The sequence below is a fragment of the Argopecten irradians genome, chromosome 11, assembly GCF_041381155.1.
Source record: "Argopecten irradians isolate NY chromosome 11, Ai_NY, whole genome shotgun sequence".
NCBI lineage: Eukaryota > Metazoa > Mollusca > Bivalvia > Pectinida > Pectinidae > Argopecten > Argopecten irradians.
Window position 1 is genome coordinate 12,803,111 of NC_091144.1, and position 19,277 is coordinate 12,822,387.

General features: G+C 34.9%; 1 protein-coding gene across 1 annotated transcript; it reads right to left on the minus strand.

Annotated features, from left to right (window-relative positions):
- Positions 1-4,918: 4,918 nt before the first annotated feature.
- Positions 4,919-16,651, minus strand: LOC138334770 (solute carrier family 23 member 1-like). The gene is made up of 11 exons (XM_069283487.1): positions 16,176-16,651; positions 12,789-12,946; positions 11,818-11,921; positions 10,961-11,076; positions 10,269-10,450; positions 9,679-9,799; positions 8,398-8,554; positions 7,764-8,017; positions 6,921-7,194; positions 6,515-6,610; positions 4,919-5,507 (listed from the first exon to the last, which is right to left on the minus strand). Exons 1-11 carry the CDS (start codon positions 16,566-16,568, stop codon positions 5,326-5,328), a joined length of 2,037 nt encoding a protein of 678 aa, XP_069139588.1. The 5' UTR covers positions 16,569-16,651; the 3' UTR covers positions 4,919-5,325.
- Between the last annotated feature and the right edge of the window lie 2,626 nt (positions 16,652-19,277).

Sequence of the window (19,277 nt, forward strand, 5' to 3'; positions counted from 1 at the left end):
CAGTGAAAAAATGTATTAAAATTGACATCAGCTCGGCTATATGTACAGTGTATAAATTGTGACTGCTTTATTTTTTTCTATACGATTTGGAATTTCAATACTGTAAATTAAAATACTTAACAATGTCATGGAATTTTTCAATATCGTTTGTTTTAGGTTTCATTAGGAAATTTGCTTAAAGCCATATGTGCCGTAACTGGGCGAAAATGTTACGTTTTCTACAGAAATCCATTGAAATCCTTAACGATGATTCGAGATCCTTTGATGAAGTAAGCTGTGAAAATCATTCAAATTGGCAGGCAAACATGTATGGTACCTTATAAAATTCTTCTATCTTAATGTCTTGTGTATATTTAGATGGAAACATATCCGATTAAATCATTTTACATTATCAATAACATTGTAATAATGATAAATGAAATTGTAGACGACATATCGGCTTCAGAGTCTGACCGTATGCCCACATTTCACTGCAATGTAGACGTACATATAATGATTTTTGGCAGTACTGCAAAAAATCATTTTCAGCTGTAGTTTGTACTTGTAAAATTACAGCCTATGTATTGTATGCATTTTAATTCTCAAAATGTTGCTAGCTTGTGATGTTGAATAACATACAAATATATCAAAAGGTCTTCTTCTAGATTATTGAGTATGACACATATGGCACACGAACATTATTTGTTCTTAAAAAAGTTTTGGAAATGGATGTTCAGTTGCGAAGGTGATATTTTTGAGGGAGAAAAACCCAAAATCTACACGTTGTAACAGAAGAGTTAAGCCAATATTTCTATTTCTTCATTACTAATTTCAGTTAATTTTTAGTTGTTTTAGTTGGAAATATGCTTTTCATCAAATCTACTTGATAATAAATTCAAACAATCTTTTCACGAAACACAATTATCTAGGCCGAAGTTGGAAGTGAATGTGATTTGTACTTATCAATCATTGGAAGATTGATTGGATAAATGAGGTTTTCGATTTTGATATCAAATTGGCATTTCTACATAGTCATCAAAAATCTGTTCTGAACTTCGACAAACACCATTTAAATGGTTTTCAATGATAAATTTAATTTTGTTGACCATAATCGTACCTGAATGGACACATACAGATATGTAACTCGACTGCAGTATGCCGAGGCCCAGTATTGTTAATGGAGGACTACTATAACGGAAAGCCAGCATGATTCCGGAGGTAGGACGATAGTTTTATTTTCGAACACTTCAACTTCACGTGTCGAACTACATATATAGGCTGTATGGTTCCCTTTATGCCTCCGATATTACGCACGTTAGGAGCACATTACGGATTTGGTGCAATTTGGATAAGTGATTAGAACCATTATATAAATTCACTGGTCGTAAGTTTTTTCCTCCGCCACCTTGTTGAGCTTCCTGTTGTGGGCATGCAAGGGAAGCATTATAACACCGACAGCTCCATCACACAGAAAATAACAATTACCTTCATTTGTGACGGTTAATTACGAATGTGTCTCCTATAAACTTCTTCTAAAGAGAATTCCATCGCAACTTATTCCAAAAGGACCATTAGCACCAGGCGGAGAAGGAAGGTCGACAACAGGAAACGGAAATAGTTCGACAATACTAATTGCGGGATTGTGTGACATACACTGGCGTAACTCCAGTAAAAACATAATTAGAAATGGTGTAAGCATTTATACGATTATGTACTATCGTTGAGGTTTGAAACAGCTTCCTATGCACGGTCAATTGGATCACTTCCTGCTTACCTGTTGTCAAGTAAATTCCAAAGAATAACACTTAATATCTCTTCAAAGGTAAATGATTGGAATTATCGTGCACTTTAGAGTTATGTATATATTGTTTTTAGGACAACCACTTCACTCCTCAAGAACAATGAACCTGAAGTAGATTGTTTACTAGCCTGTAACCATGTGATCAGGTTTTGCTTTAATTTTAACGTCCTATAAGAAATATACAGAGGATAGAGTTGTAATTTTGTTTTTTAGAAAATTTGCAAATTACAATTTGTAGAGATAAATTTTATTTGAAAATCAAGAAACTTCTTTGATCGAGGTCGTAACGAGACGTTAAGGAGACTGAAATCTCGTATGTATGGACCTCTAACAGCCAAGGTTCCATTTGTGCATTGTGCTGCGGTGTGTTGCGTTCTTTTTGACTTGGGAGGATGCGGTTCGTGTTGTGTCACCTGTATACTGTCAACTTACAAACCAGTCGTCCCATTCCCTTCATGTTGAGGGCTAACAATGAGCATAAACAACACTTTTATTGACTTTGATGTACAAAACCAAAAAAGCCTTCCTCATAGAGGCGAACGCACAACTGAATGCCAAATGTGAGGCGATGTTAAGAGAGACATTAGGAAGAAAGTCAGAAAAAAGAGAAAAGATAATATCCTAAGCTTAGTCATATTTTACCTGCAATAAGGACAAAAGATACAACTCTAACGTCTTAAGGATCAGATTAGTAAGATTCATACTTTAAGAAATATTTAACCGTGTTGAGACATTATATAAAAAGTGATGATAACAAAAAGGGTATAGTTATAATGTGTATAATTCTCAAATCACTGAGTTTATCACTATAAGTAATGAGACATGTAGTAGCAATCGAACCCAAACGCTAGTTTGGCAGTGTTGCGAGTGTGTGATGCTTGAAGCCGTCATTTGTTTTAGGGAGAATGGTATCATTAAAATTATTTTCTGAAGAAGGCCCTATAGTGGCTGAATATATATTCCATAGAAATGATATTGATTTTACTTTGAATTTATTTTGGCCTTTTATTTCGGATTATTAATATACTAGCTTTATACCGTTTTTCCTCATTAAAATTATTTTCCCAACAGGTAATATTTGTGAATCCGAAATAATCCGAGATACAAGGCCAAAATAAATTCAAAGTAAAAAAGAAAAATCATTGCTATGGAATATATATTCAGACATTGTAGGGCCTTTTTCAGTCCAAATTAACACTAACACAACGGGCCCCCGGGTTCGTCTACATGTTCGTTTGCATCTATTTTGCGCATTATTATTTTTTGTTGTGACACCAAACGCCATAGAAAATTATATCGCCAGTGTATATTAACGGATGTTTTATGATTTTAAGCTCACAGAATACGCCTGTCACATGTCAACTCGGATCGGCTGGATTAAAGTATTTTATATAATCATCATTTGTTATAATTCGGAACGTATGGTTGAGAAACGTGATGTGAATATATTGAATGGCTTGATATTGTTGAATTATCTGCTGACAAAAATATTCATTTTATCCAATTGTAGCCATTGAAAAAGGGAAAACCAAAGTGAAGGTTTGTATCCTCATGCTCCTTCTTATGTTAGGTTAGCCAAAACTTGAACAGGTTGTCCCCTTTATTATGTCGACTGTGATATGTCATTTTCACATATTATTTTAATAACCCGTCTCGGCATCTGCAGGCGTTATTCTGGTTAAAGGGAAGCAACTCGTTACATACCCGAGCTAGAAGCTTGCTCAGAAATGCTCTAAACTGTATGATGGCCATAAACGTGATTCAGCTTTCAACGCACAACGCTCATGTGCATGCAGTTGTATTTCAATCAGATTGCATTTGTGGAAACTGGTCCATATGAAACAATAAAAAGTGAGCGTTTTCGCCCCATTCAAGGGGGCTCTTGAATGGGGCAAAAGTGCTCACGTAACTAGTCAGTCGTTATTGGTTTTTGTATCTAATAGATTTCGTCCGTGAAATTTTTCTTCAAATTTATTATATATATATTGGCGGTCATCTGACAGACTTGGCTCCGGGATGGACCCGGGGATTATGAATGTGTAGTTAGCATGGTAAGCAATCCCTAGGTAGAAGATATATCCATTTTGAAAGACTTTGATTTGTGTGTAGACATTTGCATTGAACGTTTTATTAGTATCTAACAAGGTAATACCAATATCAAAGCCAAAGTTTCATCAGCATTCCTTAACTTAAATATCCCCATAGAAATGTATTCTCTTCAATTCTCGCCCTACGGCAGTTCGGGTTAAAATTGCACTATGTCAATCTATAGGTGCGTGACACTGACGTTAAAAGACTAAAAATATACAACCAATCATGGTAGCTGACCCTAGGTAGCCCGTGCTTGACCCCGGTCCTATAAAAAGTCTACCCGAAACATCCCACACGCTTTTTTGTCAGTCAGGTGCGTGACTGGTAGTATAGCTCAACAGGTCGGTACGGCTTGTACGGTACAAAGCTGATCTATCAGATGTTAATAGCATAACGACAGGTAATTTAACGGTATACATGGTTGGGGTATGGATTCTGATCTTACCGCCACCTAGGACCTAAGAATGCTGGATACAATTTCATGTTATTGAAATGTTTGTATTTCAATATAATTTTAGACTGTCGTTTTGTAATAAACGGCCAATTTTAATTCAAACTTTATTTGAATTAAGGCATACGTACTGTAATACGATATGACCTACGATACAAACATTTAGTTTATCTCGTGTTACAACGTGACACAGGATAATATCGATAACGGCGTAGAATTAATTCCCTTCCTTATATGCAAATATATCCCCACCAACATGACGTCCGCTTGTCTGAGTGTTGGTATATATACGTCTCTACTGTTCAGGAGTATTGGGTAGGTCCGGAAAGTTTGCAACTCCAAGAGAACAGATACCTGACCGCGGAGGTGACACACTGTACTGTCACCTCCGCGGTCACATATAAATATCTGTTTCCGTATATAATGACAATTAACAATTAATCATTACATACGGCAGTAGTAATACACTTACGATTTGACCTACTCTTTTGTATTTGTGAAAAAAGACAATCGCCTTTATGTATCGCGTTCGTGAACCATAATAGTGCCAAACTTCGTCATTACAATATTTAACTTCTAAAAGACAAAATACCACATTTCATTGTGAAAGTCACTGATTGTGGGATGTATTTATTGTAAACATACTTTATCTAAAACTAAACAAACAAAATGAAATTTGATAATTTGGCAAAATCTTATTGCATTAACTATAATCATACAATATTCTATGGCAGAATTTCTTTAGATGTACATATATACATATATGGATGGAATAATAATTGTAATTCGCGAGACATCCTTAGTAGTTCATGACTAATTATCCTGAACAATCAATGATATTTACAATTATTTTAATCACCATTCGAACCATATAACAAAACAAAACTGTGTATTTTACTGAATTAATCATTCTTTCCTTCAAAACTGAATTACATATAATTATATGTGTGATACGTCGTAACCACGATAATGATGACCTAAGTCGCTTGTTCATGCAGCAGGTCTACTCAGACTTTTTATACGTTGGAGAAATCGGTATGTACCTGAATATTTTAAATTTTTGGAGTATTTTCGTCAGAGCAGGGATTTCATACAGTTGTCCATCTTCCTCGTAGTCGACATTGCTATCCTCGTCATCCTCTCCTCCTCCCAGCCAGGAAATCATCCCTCTCTCCTTCATCGTACCTGTTTAGCACAATTCGATTTGATACACGCAAACACAAAACATATATATTGTTAACGGTTTTAAAGGGTTCCAACAAATCTATAGATTGTAATGTCATTTGATGGTACACTTAATTAATACAAAACAAATGTCAGTTAGAAATCACTATAGAAAGGACAGCGATCCACTAATTCAAGTGGACGCGTCACAACCTCCCAAAACATACAACAACACATTGTACACATGAGGGGCCATCCTTATATAAACCTAATAAAGCAAACCCAATAAAGCCAACGGGTTTTGTTTACATCTGAACTTTAATTTATAGTGTGGAAGCTAAACGACATTGGTGATAATTCAAAATGACAACCTGTTTTGTTGATTTATTAAATATGATAAGTGAATAATAATTTTGTATATGTCATACATTAAATTTTCAGTGCAAAAAAAACCCCAAAAAAACTTGATATATCTAATAAAAACGTGAATGGAGATATTTTGGATATGATCATATTACGGCTTATTTGGAGTTTGACAAGAAAACTCCAAAATTTAACCCACCAACACTTGACTATGTATATTTTTAATGTTTGTATGTTAGAACCAATACATACCCTATTGGTCACTTATGTAAACATGTACTCAATTGTTACTCAGTTATGTTATACATTTTAAGGTGCGTTCTGTCAACCGAAAAAAAACCCAATAGCTGTGTAAGGGTTTCTTTCTTTCGTGATATATGTATAAAGGTATGTGAATATTTATAACTTCTATCGAAGACCAAAATGAAAATGTTCCACAACGCAAGTTTACTAGGAATACCTCTTTAGCTTTAAACAAATAACGCCAAGGTCAGTTGGCGAACCACGTTTTTAAACAGATGTAAATAATCAACATGTGATAATTATTCTAAATGTGTATTTCATGTTACCTTGCGTTATTGGAATAACACAAAATCTTTTATCTATAAAGATAATGATAGAATTGCCAAATGAGGCCACCTTTCGAGGTAACTAGCTACATGTACCTGGTATAGTGTTGTCAAGTACACAAGCGATCACTGCTCCAGCTAGGTTGGGACTCGTCATCAGTATTCGGATGGTATTGGTCAGCTCTTGTATACCTGAAAATAGCATTAATATGCAAAAGTGTTTATCATGTAAAAGTATCAAGCAGTGTCTTCGCAATATCATTTTATGATTTCCACATAAAACATTGAGGCACGTCGATGTATTTTAATAGTCAAATATATGATTGATAAATTTTGAAATAAATGGCCATCGAAAAACGGACATGCTACGGCGAATATCAGAACGATCGAATGGGATAAAGTTACATATAATATTAAATATGTTGATAGGTTTTGTTAATTGTGAAACATAATGAAGAGGTATCCCTCCAATTTGAGACAGTACAATGTCAACCATACATACCTGTATCAAATACTTCGATATTTTTCTCAGCCCATGCTGGGATCATTATCCCAAGCATTAATGCGAATCCCATAATAGTAAGATTTCGTGTACTCTTCATATCTATGTAGAGGAGGTTGGAGAACACCAATCCGACAAAAGTCGCGGCACTTATGATGTTGACGGCTCCGAGCACAGGGTAAGGTACGGTTACAAAAAACGCTGTAAATTTGCCAATCACGGCAACAGCAGCCATTTGGATCCCCAAGGTTTGAAACACCCGTCGGCTTCCGACCTAACACAAAAACAGTCAGGGGTACTAAACATGCGAATGGCAAACAGAGATCAAAATTTAATTCTAGATTTAAATCGAATAAACAACGGTGAGGACAAATAGTTAACAATGGTGATTATCAATATAAGTCATTGGTAAGGATAGGTAAATATAAACAATAAACAATCATAAGCAATACTAGTTAACATTCTTAAACATAAATAATAAAAATTATAAGCAAGAATTTTTAACATTCTTAAATATTAATAATAATATGCAGTAAGAGTGAAAGAATGCGTGATTATAGTGAAAGCTGTCTTTGTTCCACAGGTGTCATTTTTAATGTCATATTCTGAAATGATGGTTAAGTCGTCAAAATAATGCAGAAGAATGAAACACATCTGGCCTTGGAGGAAAGATAGTATTTATGCGGATATCTTAATATTGGTCATCATACTATAACATACGCAGTAAACATCTGAAACCCATTCACAAGGGATTGGGACGACTAGTTTGACCTTTGTCAGTATACACCGATAAGATGTGTAATTCTTCAGTCAGGATTACCGAATTTTAAAAGCAAGACCTACCCTGGTCATTCCTATGATGCCAATGTTCCCACCAAACGTTGTGGTAGCATGACTGGCACCAAACAGACCAGCGAGCCCACTGAAAAAGCCTTCCATGGCAATCCCCCTGTTTATCGCATGCGCAGGAGGGGCGGGAACTTTAACTGTTCTAGCGCATGCGTAGTAGTCGGCAATCGAGTCAATTATGGACACAGTGGTGGGTACCAGGAAAGAGATGAAAACGCCACCGCTGAATGCCGACGGTCCAAACTGACCTGTGAAATAAGCCATTAATTTTCATGGTAGTGTTATCTTTAGTATTTCATAGTTTGAGGTCAATATCACTTTTTCCAGTGCATATCACATTATATTTACAAGCGTTCTAACTCTGGTGTACGAGTAAATATATTTGGCAGAAATTCTTCTTCATATGCTAACTGCACGTGAAGGGACACCACTGCATTAATTCAGCTTTCTAAATCACAAAGGAAATTAATATTCCTGTTTCAAATAGTTCCCTGTACACCAAACCTACATTGTATATCATCTCTATTGTCATAAACGTCTTTGATTTGGCTAATTGGATTTAAAGCTACACCTTCTTGTTATTTCCAGGTATACATTCGTCTACCTATATTGATGTAACTAGGTTTACCTGGATATGGTATATAAAACCATGGAGCTGTGGATATGACGTGCATGCGCGTGTCCGTACGGGCATAGAACTGGACACTGTCCTTATCAGCACTCAGGAAATTAGTGGCTGTCAAAATACCAGCCAAACACCACCCAAGAGCTATACCGATCAACACCTTAGATCAAACACAAATTTAAAACAGATTGATGGCAAATGATCATTTGCGATTAATTTGACATAGACTACCGTCAAAATTATAAAAAGGATGAAAAATAAACTCTTGTTTTACTTTACCTAGTTTAATTACAATTTTACATTTTCGTCAAATGTATACTCTATCTATACGCTCATATCATGTTAGTAAACGAGAGTAAGTCCACACATTATTCGGCATTTAACTTATATCAGTCTTGGTCAGATTATACTCAAATATATTAACAGATAACTATATATAAATCAAGTTTTTGTTAGATATACCCTATATATACTATATAGAGATTGGATTAGCGCTAGGTTGAATATGTCTGTATCCAATTGCGTACACATCACCTTTAACGAAATCAAAACACTGTTTAATTTATATATTTACATCAATAAGTCTACATTTACATGTTCGTCGTCAAATTTAAAACGGTGCTGATTGCTAGTTGGGTCACTACATGTACAGTAGTCGGTGATGACCGAAGATGAAATATAACAATGACACCCTTCAATTATTATTAAAATATGTCATTTTTTTAATTTGAAAATATGTTTATATACCAATAATGTCCTTTTCGAAAAAAAATGAAGTTAACCGAGGCGGAACGACTATATGTATCGTTACGGTCCAAAGTAGAGCCGCCATATTTGATTTTCAACAGAGGAATGTTATTGTGATATAGCCTATTGATGGTATGACCGTTAAGCTGCTGAATGTAGTCGGTCTACGAATGCAATATAGATCCGAAGACTAAATTCTTCACATTCCTAACTTTTTATATATGGTGTGTAGGCCTGTTTTGAATGTGTTTGTATTCATACGCCATTGCGTTTACGCTAATTTGAACACAACTCCCCTTCCATTGAGAAGGTTGAAATGGTATTATATTTCCATATCAAAGAATTATTTGTTAGTGCGGGATGATATCGATTGTGACGTCATAATTTGCGGTGACAACTACACGAGTTTCGCTAGTCTCGTTCAACCTTATCCTTATGCTCTGTCTGGTGTAGCATGCGAAGTCTATAGAGTTCATGAAATCACAATTGATAGATAAAGGGAGATAACTCTGTTATATTCAAATGAGTTATACTTACGGAAAACACCTGGTGTAGTGGATAATGAATAATCTCGAATCCTTTCCCAGTTCTCCAAATAGGCATCGGCATTTTCTTGCCATTCAAATACAGGGATAATATCACACAAGGAGCCAGTGTCCTGAGGGAATATAACACACCATCACGGTAAACATCAATTTACAGAAAATATCAATTTGATTTTGAATATGCTGCCAAAACCATAATAGCAACTGAAAGTAGTCCGTTGCTTATACTTATATTTAATAAGGAAAAAATTGTTATCAATAAGGATGGAACAGTTTATTTTAGCAGCCGTCTCCATTGATTGACGGCATGACAATACTGTATGTGTTACATGCATAGGCTAAACTTTATCTCCTCCAGAATATGAAGATTTCTTAACAATACATTTTAGAAATTATAGAAATAATATTTAACGTGAAAAACATTTACACATTTGTCAATTTCTATCAGAAATAAGCTTTACAAGATTTCTCACTTATTTTTTTCTCCATTTTATTCACGGGGTTTTACTTTTGACGTCAGATAACGATTTCAGACATTCACTGAAACTCAAATACACTAGTGATATCAGGATGAATACGTACATTACAGATACGGCCCAGGAGGTCTCACAAAACTTTGCCAATATTGCAGCGAATTTGATCGAAACTAGAAGCAGAGTTGGTACGACTGTAATCGGGCCGACAAACCTCATCAGGAAGCCTAATACACCAGTTAGGCCTATCATCATGTGTATAAAACCGGCTAGAAGAAGGCTTCCCTGAAACTGGAAAACCCTCATACATAGATATCTCCATAATAGCACTTAAGAAAACTTTATGAAACTTCTATGGATATCATAATACTGTTTGATATTAGGCTTAGTTAGAAAAAAAATGATATAGAGTTTTCCAAATCACTGACAACACTATCCAATTATCCAATAGTCTTTCGATTGTAGATTTAGCTGTTTGCTGCAAAAATTGTTTTCAATAATATCATAGTCTATGAAAGACGTAGGTTCTGCTCTCGCCTAGCGTTTAGCATAGAGGGATTACAATGAGATACAACACTAATATACCACAGCCTCCCAAAACATACAGACATTCACACACCGCAATACATTACACATAGGGGAGGCCGTCCTAACATGACACTGGTTGTTAATAGGATGTTTATATAATAAACAAACCAAGTTGAAAATATTTCTCATTTTTTATCATTTGACCAAGAATCCTTTTGAAGCACCAAGCAATACTAAAGTCCACGCTTGCTAGCGAAGTACATGTATACTTACTAAACGGAGTTTCGGTAAAACGTACGTCTCCTCGTATGACAGCTGTCCACTGCTAACATTGCCGAGTGTTGAGTTCAGCATAGACATGTTACTAGAAGTGTCGTTAATGTTGTAACCTGAATTGTGGATATCAAAGGACTTTAGGATATACTAGGTCTATCTGTCGGTTTCATTTCTAACTACATCGTAACTCGTGCATTACGATTCTTTCAGCAGCCTTAGAATATCAATGGAGGCATGTCATTTACGTGTAACCATCAATTGAGTGATAACTTGGTGCTATTTAGGTTAACATATATTAAGTAAAATACATCTGGGGCAAAGACGCGTCCGAAACAGTGTGGATAAAACGAGTGTAGAATTTTCAAGGCGATCTTTCCCAAAAGAATATAATTAATTTTCTCTTTGTTTCTGGTTTTCTGATTGGCCTATTCATTTTTTTTTCATTTCACGATGAAAAAAAAATCAAGAATGGCTCGGAATCCCGACGTTATCGTGACGTCACAATAGAAACATTGGCGTTGCGTAATGATTTGGAAAAAAATAATCCATTGGAAAAAATCAATGGAATCGTAAGTGGAAACGTATTTCATTTTATAAAGAAGATTGGAAAATTAATTATAAGCATTGAAGTCACTATTTTTTAATTTCATCGGGGTATGAAATAAATTTTGCTTGCAAACTTTTGTGAGAATCCGCGTAGTTGGCAAACAAAATTTGTTTCATACCCCGATGAAATTAAAAAATAGTGACTTCAATGCTTAAATATTATGGAATGAAATAAATATAATTATTTGAATAGCATTTAACAGCTTACTGAAGATTCTTTAATTTGTTGACATTTCTGGGAGCAGTACCTTGATTGTAGGTGAAATAATCCGGACATTGCCAGTCTGGGAGAGATGTCAGCGCCAGCAGCGGCAGAACATACTGCGACATCGGTCCTTGGTAGACGGGCAATCTGGAATAAGTACATTTACCCTGATTTAGAACTTATACCAAAAATTAGTATTATCGGGGTATATATAACGGGTTTCATGAATGTCGTATTAATAAATAGGAGTTATAGTTTACTTGTTGAATGAATGGTATTGATTAAAGGAATTATTTGCATTTGTTGGACAGATAATTTAAATGAGCGCGTCATATTGAAATATCTGTCTTTTGAGTTAAATTTAATTTTCCGATAAAATAAAACTTAGGTTTTTTTAACAGTATACGATTGATGTAACAGCCGGTCATTTGATAGAATCCCAGAACAGCTGGCTCCAATTTGGCGGGAAATTTTGTCAAGTTCAGAAGGTACAGAAAATATAGTTCTACAATAACATTATCTTTTTAATTCCATTGGTGCATTTTTTCAAACATTATTTTTCTGACATAAATTTTAAAGATTCTCACACCATTCAAACTATATTGAAGAATTAAAATATACAGAAACAATAGGCCAGAACTGAGGCGCATTAACACTAGCTGCGGAAATCAGTGTTCCGGTGTATGTACATGTATTCTTGCACGACAGCCGACAGCGTTCACACAAGCGTAAACAAGTTCCCAGTTGAAAAGATGATATAAAGCAAAGAAAAAACGGAAATGTAAATATACGTAAGCAACTAAATACATCACTTTTGTTTTTGTGTAACAGATGAAAACGGTCGACTTGGAGCCAACATTAACATTAGACAGGTGTTGCGCGAAATATAAAAATGATGTAACTTGCATTATGTAATAGATGTACATATAGTAACAAATAGCTGTGTAGTAATATTAAAAAAAAATGATGAACAAGAAGAAGGCATGATGAATCAGAAAAGGAATGTCATGTTACCTTACTCCAAACGTATTCTGGAAGAAGGTACACAGTCCTGCTAGAAACACAGTGGTCGAGAACATCTTAGCTTTCATGTATTCTATATCCCGGGCACAGGTCAGTTCTGCGATAAGTGCCACTATGAATAGGCATTTTGGAATGGTCACCAAACTTTGCTACAAATAAAAAACAATATACTTAGATTTAACTACAAAACATTATATCATTATATTTGCAGTCAGTGGTGAATTGATTGTATAAACTCCGTTGATTTCTCCAAAGGCTACTCAACTTTATTTCTCGATAGATTGAGTATGTCACGCGCAATTTGGAGCCACGCGGATGAATTTATGATGGTCCAAATCAGAAGCTTTTGGTGTTTTCAGTACCGAACGTACGTTCGATGAACATGTACATGTAGGCCTATCAAAATAGGTTTGAACACATATACGTGTACGTGTGTAAATACAAATGTAGAAAAGCTACATTGTTTACGTTACTACCATATCTCTATATTTACACTTGCTAGGCTTGATCACTATCGTAAGTACTAGCCTATTTTGTTTACCATAACTGCATGGTAACATTGAACTTTGAACTTGCGTATGAAAATATTCTATGCAACGTAAAGGGGCTACTTTTTTAAAAGAAACACATGGCTTTGTTTACATTTTGACGTAACATTACGTGTATATTGCTGTTTTTCTTAGAATTTGGGGAAAATGTAAACAATACATATATGTTTTATATTTATATATGATACAAACATTTTTAAAATTAACAATTGTATAAAGAAACGGGAAAAATATCCCGACCGGGGCGACGTGAAGCGCTTTCATTTTTGTTAAAAATGATGGATGTCAAATGTAAACATTACCTCTGTGTCTGTGTCCTACGATCGAGTCTTTTGGGTTGACGGGCGTGAGACCCACTGACAGAGATAGGTCAGTTATAAACATATTCTCTTGTCTTTGTTCTTTGAGAAATTAATCATGTGTATTATAAAACATGCACCGCTTGTAATCCACGTGTTGACAGTCACACGTCACCACAAATACATTGTATCCATCGAACACAAGTGAAGTTGTTTCATCTATAGATGGCGATGGATCTAAGCGTAGATTATATAATCACATGGCTCCGAAGGATGTAATATCGTCAAGTCAGACGACAATCTCAAACAAATTTAGCTACTTGAAAATCGGTGTTTTGACAACTTCGGAAAACTCCAGTGTGTAAGCGTGCGTCAGCCTCGCCTCGCTTCTCAATAACGGTCACCGAGTTCACACATGTGGCCGAGTACAAATACTTTATGTTATTACGCTATATATTAACTTTTAGCAAAATTGAATACCTATTTAAAGTTCTGATATGATTAAATAAAATTATCACTGAAATTTACTCTGTTTGTCATGTTCATTTTACATTAAAATATTTAACTTTTTTTCGTCGCGGATGAATAATTCTATCCTACGTGAAGAGTCATCATTCGCTGTTCAATTGAGTACAACTCCTCCCACTTTTGACAGACTTTTATTGAATAATTATGTCACTTTCAAATGACGATTTTATTGTATAAAATATAAAAGAAAAGTCTTGTGAGTGTAAATATAGGGATTGGATTTCGTTTTTATGTTAACCATGCTTGTATGGAGCAATTCCTCTAAGAATATATTCAATATGGGGCGCTAACGCACCCCATAGAATATATTCTTAGAGGAATTGCTCCATACAAGCATGGTTAACATAAAAACGAAATCCAATCCCTATTTGAGCAATGATTCCGTGCGTATGACAAATAAACAATGTTGTACAATGTACAGTTTTGCACATTCCGATGACGTCGCAATGTTTACATGTTGTGTGTCGGTGAGTCAGTGTTGTTCGTAACAACATGTAGGCCTAGATATACATCCTATTTGTATTTTTTACATCTTTTGTTGTACGCAAATGGATAAGATATGTCAGGACAACATCAGTCTTTGAGTTGCATAAGTTTAACCAAAACGATCTAGCACGATAATGCATTTTTGTTCGCCTCGGGGGACAGACAAGTCCTGTACGTTATCTACTGTGAATCGGCGAGAGTAGGCCTTACATACACAATGTACGTTTGGGTGTTTCGAAATATCAATGAAACGGAATCCTACAATTGTAGCTTTACAATACTTGTAATAGATATCTCTAATATCTATTGAAGTGTTTGAAACAACAATATATAAGAAAAAAAAAATATAAATATAAGCTAACATTTTGAGAGCGGTAAACGTTTACAGTAGGCCTACCTGTGTTTGTATATGTTCCTCGAAACGACGCCCGATACATTTGAAAATCTCCAAAATCCGGAAATAATGACATGGAACTATGTAAACATCCGTGTATTCAAGTAATTTCAAACGTGAACTGATTAAGTAGAACTCAAGTGATCACAAAATTGAAGAAACACAGGCGGTTTGAATCGGACGCCGCGTCACAACTACGTTAAATATCCTGCCACGTTATGAATTGTGTAAGCGTGTGTAATCATACGAAATAAGAGATTAAAACCAAAGTGCTTTGCACCATGGTGTTTTTAACAACAGATAAATAAAACGATTTATAGTTTCATACCGGGAAAACCCCAGATATATGCTTCATCAGACGGAACTCATTTTTTTTGTATGTTCATTGATAAATTGGCGGGAATTTCCGCCACTTCGAGTGGCTGTTCCAAATGCCTGTCGGAACCAAACGATATAATTCAATTTTAGTCTTATAAATGCCATAAACACTATCAAGGGTAAATTTTGAGCTATGAAAATAATAGTTAAGACTGTAAATATAAGGATTAAAGTCTCTTTCTGGTGGTTCTATCGAAGGATAAAGTTGAGTAGGGTATCGATATTTGTTTCATGGACCGCTTCCAAATATCGATACCCTACTCAACTTTATCCTTCGATAGAACCACCAGAAAGAGACTTTAATCCTTAAATAAGTTGACCTATATTCTAAGAGGAGTTCTTGAGTTTTGTTACGTGCATACAAAATTTAGCATCGTCATTAAGGATTTCCCCAATCTAACGCAGGGAATAGATTGACGCGGCGATAGCGACGTTGTTTTTCTTTTTGTTTTTCACAATTCACTATTTTTAAAAATTTAAAGTAAACAAAAAAACCAATGTGTATATTAAATTCAACTTCCAAACAGAACTACCTGTATGTAAATCAATAATGCTTTGTAAAATAATGTCTGAATCATATAAAACATTAATGTCTCAGGGGAGGAAATATGTCTGTTCTTTCAAGTTATTGTATTTTACATGTAAGAAAGGAGGGAAGTAAAGAAGGTGAAGAGAAGGAGAAAAACGAGGGAGGACTTTTTAATTTCATTTTGCAGTATTGGTGTGGTGGTAATGGTATATTTACCTGAAGAGCAAACAAGAATGAGAGATAAAGTGGCGGATTATCGCTAACCCGATAGAACATAGTCCTTTTACTCTCGTCAACTACTTGTATGACAGGCTCAGTGTGGTCCTCGTGGGTCGCAGCTTTGCCATTGCCAAAGTGGTCGTCCTTGCCATTAATGTTCAAATACACGTGACCGCCGTCCATCTTTAATGGTACTTTTTCATCGTCAAAATGCTCCTTTTGTGGAGTATATTCTGGAGGCAAAACACCATTGTTACCTTCCTCGTGAGAATGTGTGACATTTTGGCCAGAATTAACAGCTGAATTGTCAATAAGCGGAACAGATTCTTTGGGAAGACTTTGATGAGTAGTGTCCTCATTTACGAGAACGGATTCTGTTTTTCCTTCCATAGTTCCAATGTCGTGCGAGTTTGGAGCTACCGCTCATCTGAAATGGTGTCCCTTCTTGATGAACAACTGTTGGTATTAAAGGAGGTAATACGACTCAACATTTACTATATATACCTCTCAGGCAGCCAGTTAATGGCTTAAGAGATGCATATGACAGGATAAGTACGTGACTAATTATAACTCATGTAGTAAATACGCATGTATAAGGAGTGTTCCGTTACCCCGTTCTATTTCTGATTATATATACTGCTTCCCGTGAATTAGAAGCAAATATAAGTCTACATATAACCCATGAAAGGCAATGGACATAAAAACGAATATTATTTTATCATTATTATTTTCCTAAAACCGATGAAAGAGTAAGTTAAGCAACTTCCAATATGGTAAAGTGACATATTTCTGTCATCTTGTTATTTCAGGCTGCGTCACGTTAACAAAGCTTTTCCGAGATGATGTAAACCAGTCGAAGAATAACACAATTTTTTAGTAGTTTCGAGTTTATTTATGTTTTTTTTAATATGTTGAAATTAGATTATTTTTAATACTTTTGTAATATTTACCTAAATTTTAAATGTAACTGGACTGAGTTACCATCATTTCAAAATACCGAAATCCCGTGGAAAAGAAAAACAGATGTGATGGCAGTAAAGCAGATTTAAAGATTGAGTAATTTTACCAAAAAATCTAGAAAAAACATAGTTACGTTGTCGAAAGTATAAAAAGGTAAAGAATGAAATATGCAGCAGATATAAAAATAAAAGTCGATATATGACTATTTGTTCATATCCAAGGTTTAGCGGCATTATTCTAAGGATAATTCAACCAGTAATAATTTATGTTGGCATGTCTAATTAAACGGCAAATCTATATCATTTGCGGTAACATCATTTCCTTTATTTCTTGATAATAACGCAATTGCGTATGTCCGAATTCCTCAATACACTATCCTGTTCAAGGTCGATTTTGTAATCATATTTAATTTTTGTAAAGGTAACATTAATTCATGTGTCAATACATGTAGTTATAATTGTTAAAGACTATATGGTTTGTGTTCCTTAAGGTGAAGATTAGTACTCAGAATAAATTGACAGCAATATGTAATAAGTTGTGTATGAGGCAGTAAAAGTCGAATGGTTATGAATATGAATTAAATTACGATGTAGTCGTTTCATAAGCTCGCTCACGTGTAAAGACTCGACTCGTGTTGCAGCAGATAAACCTCTTACATGGGTCGTCTTGTTTGAATTGTTTATATAAACATGTTAACAACCTGATTACTCCAACCTCTAGTATCAAGCTGGTGCTTGCAACAGAATAACTAGCAATGTTTAGAAGTAAAATATACGATATATCCCAGACGTATTGGGATTTTAACAAAGTACGAACCAACACAAAGTACTTAAGAAAAATACACGTTTTAATACTAATGGGTGCACTACGTGATGGAAATCTACTAGAGATGAGGAAGCGAACAAAAAGAAAGCTGAATTAGTTCAATAAGCCAATTGACGGTCAGTTATGAATATGTAACTAGATGTATTCTATACCCTTAAGACAGAGGTAAACTGGTGTTTCTCCATTGCATAATGTGATATGTCTAGTCACGGTAAATATTCCTATGTAAAATCGTCGCACTTACCTATTAAATGTGAGTAGTCATCAGTTATAAATCAAAACAGTAGTCTAGGTTGTATACTTCGCGAAATGCTACTTAGTGGTACATGTATTGTATTCTTTTAATTAAGTGTATAACATTTACGTCTTGCAACTGGCGAATATGTAACTGCACGTAATAGATGTAATGTTCAAACATCACTTTACTATTATAAAAATATCCATGAATTAATCTACAGTGGTATCAAACCTTGACCTTGTTGGCTATGTTATGATCAAGTTTGCTTGCTAAAAGGTGGAACCATTGTGGGACACATTGCTGTTTTTTTCCACTCTGTCTGTCATAGAGATTGGAGCTGAAGTCTTCCGTGTGATATGTATTTCACATGATTCTCTTAATGACTGGGCAATGAAAACTACTGTTATTACATGTATAATTAATTTGTGTGTTATAAGACACAGGTGAAAAATAGTGACTGGTAAAAAATATAGAAATGGTTCATCTATGTTTCTAATGTTTTACGCCAAGGAAATATGATACGTATGCTATCAATAACTTCATTCCAAAGAACCATGAATGAATCATTATATTAGTTATCTCCCTTGTAAATTCTGATTGCATGCATGGCTTTCCAGTATTAAGGACTTTATTACACTCGAGCAAGGCACGCAAGGGTGTAATAAGTCCCGAGTGAAAATAAATTATGCAATCACTGACTTACTACATGCTTCTTAACCTCGACAGATTGATTGAAGAATATATGTCCAATACCCTAAAACCAATAATCAAAGCCAATGGACCTCTTGCTCGATAATTATACATATAATAACACAGTTCTCTCCTTCCGACTGGTGTTTAGAGGGTCCAGGATCTGAATCGTTCTGTTTCCAAAAAAACTAATTCATTAATGTATTTCTTCTTAAAAATTTTCTTTTTTTTATATGAAATATATGCCTCTCAGAAATTCAAAGAATTATGCTCCCTTTTTGAGAGGGATTTTTTTCAATTTTTCCCCCTGATATTTACCATCCATAAACAAATAAGTAAATATAAACTTTAAATTATACGTTGTGGAGAATAAAACAACTCAAAGA